The sequence below is a fragment of the Pteropus alecto genome, unplaced genomic scaffold (genome assembly GCF_000325575.1).
Source record: "Pteropus alecto unplaced genomic scaffold, ASM32557v1 scaffold46, whole genome shotgun sequence".
Classification (NCBI taxonomy): Eukaryota; Metazoa; Chordata; class Mammalia; order Chiroptera; family Pteropodidae; genus Pteropus; species Pteropus alecto.
In genome coordinates, this window is record NW_006439231.1 from 785,201 (window position 1) to 791,200 (window position 6,000).

Sequence of the window (6,000 nt, forward strand, 5' to 3'; positions counted from 1 at the left end):
GAGACTATAAAGTGACACAGTAACTCTAGTGGAATATAAAATGGGAAAATATTCTAGATAAAATTTTAACCTAAAAGGATGAGAAAACAATATATAAAGCATAGCTCTAATTTTACCATCTCCCTTCTTCTCTCTCTCTCTTTCTCTGTCTCTGTCTCTCCCATCCTCTCTCCCTCCCTTACCTCTCCCTCTGCCTTCCTCCCCTTCTCTCTACATAACTATGCATACTTACATTTATATAACTATTCAGGGATGTAAGTGTGTATGTGTGTATATATGTGGGTACATGTCTAATTTTTATTTATATTTTCTTCAACTAATATGTATTACTTTTATAATGTATTGCTTTCTTTAAAAAAAAAATATCAACTCCCTCTGGAGGAGAGTAATTTAAGCTACATTAGAATGGCGGGGGCGGAGGAGGGGGATTGTCACCAGCTAAATTAAAGTAAAGCAGCCCTAGAGGAGAACTTCAAACAAGAATGTGGGAAGATCCCAATCAACTATCATCTTAAACAATTTGCCCTTCTCTAACCCTTATGTCCAATGCTCATCCAGAGTCCTGGACAACTTTAGATCATAAATGAACCAACCATAATCCTTTTAATCTGTGATCAGTTACAAAAACCCCAAACTCTGGACGGCTAGTTTTGGAACAACTCTAAGCCCTCCACTAATGAGAAGAAAGGTGCAGTCAATTATCGTTCATGAAAACTATGCTGCCCATAAGCATGATGACGACATCGCTGTGGTGAAGCTCTCCACTTCTGTCCTATTTTCTGATGAAGTACACAGAGTCTGTCTCCCAGATGCTAATTTTGAAGTCTTACCTAAGAGTAAAGTGTTTGCCACTGGATGGGGAGCTTTAAAAACAAATGGTGAGTATCTCAGTAAAAAAATTCAAGCAAAAAAATGAAACCCTTCATTTGAGTGGACATATAAAATAAGATACTAAATCAAAATATAGAAAATAAGAGGTTAAGATATAAAATCAATATATCCTATGAAAAATATGGCAAAAACAACAAACAAAAACCCAGATATGGTGAATTATGAAAACTTTGGCTATTACTATTATACATTATTATTATATATTATACCATATCAAGTTTATTATTTTCTTTATAAGTTATTTCAGAAACTATAGAGATTCTGCTATGGTTGCATGATTCTTAAAGTATGTGACTTGGAAGCAATAGCAAAGATAATCTTCTGCAATGTCTCATGCAACTAAACAGAAATAGCCTTAAGCAAGCAATTTGAATGTCATTTCTGACACTAAATATTAAACAGAGGCCTTCTGATCCATGTATCTATGGAATAGTTTTTGAGCTGGTGATTTTTATAAAGTTGATAAATATGACATTTTACTACACTTAATAATACACAATAACTACAGATAGACCTTTAGATCCTAATATGAGTCTCCTATGTCTCTTGGTGCTACTTTTTTACATATGGTTTAATCTGCCCTTTGGATTCTTGTTCCAGGCTCTTACTATGAAGTTATAGTCTTATTTATGTACTTGTTCAAAGTATAGCTTTTATCTACTGAGTCTTCATCAATTGATTTATATAGAAGTCTACTTTCCTTCAATATGCATTCCAAAATTCTGACATTGGGTCCAGGTTTATATGCTTTTGTTACAGTCCAAGAGTTCTTTTCCTTATCTCTGAGGGATCTGCTTTGTTTTATAGGCAATGGTAATGAGTATGAAGAGGAATTAAACCCTTTGGGATTAGAAAAACCACTTATGGGTTGGATAGAAACAGATAACATCAACCACTAGGGCAGAATCATTGTACTTCCTCTAGAATCTAATTAAACTTAATATCACTCTCTCTCAGAGTAGTAGTTTGGGAGTGATTTGGGACATTTTCATGAATTATTTAATGTCCAATAGTGTTTAGATTACTGAGTATTGGTCTGTCTACTCTAAGAAGTTGCAAGAAGTTCATGAATAACATCATGAATTTGTTAGACATCAGTCCAAGATTAAGTAATAGGTATTTGACTATGGTTTTTTTCTGCATTTTGAAACTGAAATAAGGACTATTGGGTTTTCTTCTCCTACCTCCCAAGATCTATCCCATTATATCTAATTAGAAATCTTATTACCAGACAGCTTGTAAAACAAAAGCATTCTATTCTGGATAGTTTCTATCTTGAATAGTTTGGAATAGTAAAATAGCTTATTATATTGTTAAGCACTTAAATTGACTTTTTAAAAGCTGAAATTAAAGAACTAAAATCAATTGAAATTTAAAACTAAGTATCGTAGACCAATGAGCTAAATTAAAAAAATAGACACACAGAAATTAAAAGTAGTTGAAATACAGCTGAGTAAAGCCTGGGAATACCTATACATTTTAACTGCCAATTAAAGACTACAAAAGAGATAGTATTGAATATTGCTGGGCACCTACACAAATAAATAGTTGAGATTGTTTAAAAATATGTATAAAGAGCAGATGGTGAAGAAATTCTCTCACTGGAAGCATTTCAACCAGATTTAAAAATGAAGTGAAGAGAGAATTGTCATACAATGCCCCTCCCATGCTTACAAATGATAACTGAGGTGAAGAAACTCACTAGAGAATTTTCAGTGACTATAGAGGAGTCAGGCTTAGTTTTTCAGCAAGATGGTAAATCCTAGGTAAGTTAATTTACTAGTTATAAACAGAGAATTAGATTTATTTCTGATGAATAACAAAATCCCTAGAAACATAAATTTTCTTTTCAAAAAGTTCTCGCAATCGCCATCTATCATTAACACTGAAGTGCAGCTTTTAGACCATGATGGTTTTATATATAACCCTATTTCTCCAATAGCTTCCACTGACTGAAATCTTTAATGGGGCAAGGTACTGTCATAACTGATTGTTCATTACTTTTTAACCTTCACAATAAATATATGAGAGGTATTATTTTCTCCTTTTTACAGATGAGTAAAGTGATGCTTAGTAGGATTAAGTAACTTGTCCAAGGCCAAATAGCATATAAATTGTACAAAATGTACAAATTCATATCTGCTGCCTCCAAAACCAGAGTCCTTAGCACAGAATTACCCTGACTTGTTGATCAAATTAAAAACACTGCCCTCCTTCATCCTCTCAATTGTCTTCGAACCTGTTACACAGAAGTCATCCAAGAAATATAACTTGAATATGATCAGAGTCTTACAACTTCCAGACATATGTTTTATCATTGATCTATCCTTTGCAAGATGCAATTAACTATCATAAGCAGAAATGTGTAAATTCTTCATCTATTTATTTCTTCTTTAGGTCCCTTTCCCAATACTCTGCGACAAGTTGAAATAGAGATCATAAGTAATGATATATGTAATCAAGTTAATGTATATGGTGGTGCTGTGTCATCAGGAATGATTTGTGCTGGATTCTTATCAGGAAAACGTGATGCCTGTGAGGTAAGGATGGATTCAAATCTACAAAAATGGATTCGTTGAATAAAGATGAACTTACTAACCATAGACCAATGTCATTTCATGGTACTTTATAAAATTAAGTTGTGAAGGAGAGAGGAGAGTATAAAAAGAGGAAATGGAAGAATCATAATAAATACTCTTTATTTAACACCCTATTACTGTCCAGATCCATATGTAAGAATTATCACCAGCTGCAAGTTAGGATTCTGATTAGAGCTGAAGAGAATAGCTTTTGATAAACCAGGGTTTTCACACTCTGTCTACTGAGCACTGAGGTGTACTAAGAAGCATGTGAAAGGAAGAGAGCTAAAGACACAAGACTAGACACCACACTTGCTTCAAACAGGATTATCTCTCTTATTTAAAAAAAAAAAGTCTGTAAGGGGCTCCCACATAATACTTCTTTTGAATGAATAGGTTCATTGCTAAAAGATAAAATTGTAGATCAGTTGTCCAAACCTTTGGTTAAAGATATCAGAGAAGTCCTCCTGATTCATACATTTCCAACCAGCTCACCAGGGCTACGGATTCCACCTTGGTTTGGAGCAAGATCCTTTGAGTGATAAATGATGCACATTGGCTTGGAGTGCCCTTTCAATACCTTCCTCCTCTCAAACCAACTGCTGCATAATGATACAGCATTATCTTCCTATCAACTGGTATGAGTGGAACAAGGTGAGAGCCAAACTCAAAGCAAGAGATTATTTTCTACCTAATGGAGTTAGGAGAGGCTTCGTGAAGGAGGTGGCATTTAGTTGAGCCTCAAGTCATCATTTATACAAGAATTGTATGCCTAACTTAGGTTCAGTTTGCACTCTCTGTTTATATAGAGCAAAACTAAAAACTGTACAAGGATAAAATTGAAACCTTAGCTTTATTCACACTATCTTTTAGGTGAAGATATTAATAGAGATAAGCAGAGAAAATAAGATAATAACAGAGATAATAAGTAATAAATATAATTATCATATTAATACTAATAGCAAAAATAAAATTAGTTTTACATACTGCAATTCAAATATGAATTTATTAGACATTCAGGTGCTGATTAACTCTTATTCTGATATCCTTTTATTTATTACTTTGACAATATTTTTTCTTCTTCTCCAGGGTGATTCTGGGGGACCTCTGGTTATAGCACGTGATGGAAACATCTGGTATGTTATTGGAATAGTAAGCTGGGGAATGGACTGTGGAAAAGAAAACAAGCCTGGGATTTATACAAAAGTGACTCTTTATCGAGATTGGATTAAATCCAAAACTAACATGTAATGCAACAATCATCTCTACCTCCAAAATGTAAATGTCATGTATGGTCTCTAGCAAATTGTGTCTGGTATGTTTTACTATGTATATTGTCATTGAGTTCAAGATGCAAATAAGCGTGATCTGACAACTCTCCCCTTAAATGTGAGGAGAGTAGGCTTTCTTTCACATTATCTAAAGTGATTTGCTGACCCTGAACATACAAAATATTGTCCACTCCACAAACATCTGCCATTGCTGCTAAGTATCTCTGATGACCTCCTGATCACCTTTCTGTCCCTACTACATACTTGCCATTTTAGGATAATCCAGTAGTTTAAGCAGATAGGTACCTACTGGCAAAGCATTCGCTATTTTTACCCCTGACAGACAACACTGCTCTTCCATGATTCCACAGTTTTTATCTTCCTCATCAAATAATCCTTTTTAAGAATCTGTAGGTCCATGTAGTAGACAAATCAAGGTTCTCAGTTTGGGCCAATGCTAATACAAATGATGAAGGGGCACTAGACATGAAACCGGGACTTAAGAGCTGGCACTACAGTGAATCCTATCCCCTTTGCTCCCAGATGAACATTTAACCTCTCTATGAAACTTGAAAAAAACTGTCATTTACACTTATACCTAAAAGTGCAGTTTTAAACAACTACACTAATATTTACTTTGGACAATGACTAAATCTTTGGACTGAACGGCAGGAGAACTGGAATTCCTTAGCATGGAATTTTGTCCTAAACTATGTAAAAGTGCCTTTTGGCATTCAGAAAATAAAATCAAAGTTTCCTGGTCTTTTTGTTAGATGAGAATGAGAACAGACAAAGACTGAGTGAGAAGGAGCTACTTTCTATCTCTAAAAATGGGAGAAGTCTAATCTTGGCGTAAATTTACTTTTCACTCTGTTTAGTTATTTCCTAATACAACTTATTTTCTAAGCAGTTTTATTTTCAAACAACTTCAGAGAAATTAAAGGACCGATAGAATGATAAGCCAACATAAATCAGTTATTCATAAATCACTTACATGGAAAGCCAAAATAAAATTAGACATTTGTAGACAATTTGATACAAGATTTTGGGGAAGGCTTTACTGTTTAAAAAGGTAGACATTCTTTGAAGAAAAGTGTTTATAGAGAATATGCAAATACTCAAGAAAACAACTTTGTCTATGGCCATGCTACCCTGAACAAGTTCAATCCCGTCTGATCTTGGAAGCTAAGCAGGGTTGGGACCAGTTAGTACTTGGATGAGCAACCGCTTAGGAAGACCAGCGGCTGTAAGCATAAAAA

General features: G+C 34.4%; 1 protein-coding gene across 1 annotated transcript in view; it reads left to right on the forward strand.

Annotated features, from left to right (window-relative positions):
- Window positions 1-4,721, forward strand: part of LOC102883998 (transmembrane protease serine 11G) — a 35,366-nt gene extending 30,645 nt beyond the window's left edge. Inside the window, exons 8-10 of the mRNA XM_006916529.1 lie at window positions 619-878; window positions 3,289-3,431; window positions 4,560-4,721. Coding sequence (XP_006916591.1) covers window positions 619-878; window positions 3,289-3,431; window positions 4,560-4,721 — 565 coding nt within the window. The remainder of the gene's footprint in view (window positions 1-618; window positions 879-3,288; window positions 3,432-4,559) is intronic.
- Window positions 4,722-6,000: the final 1,279 nt, after the last annotated feature.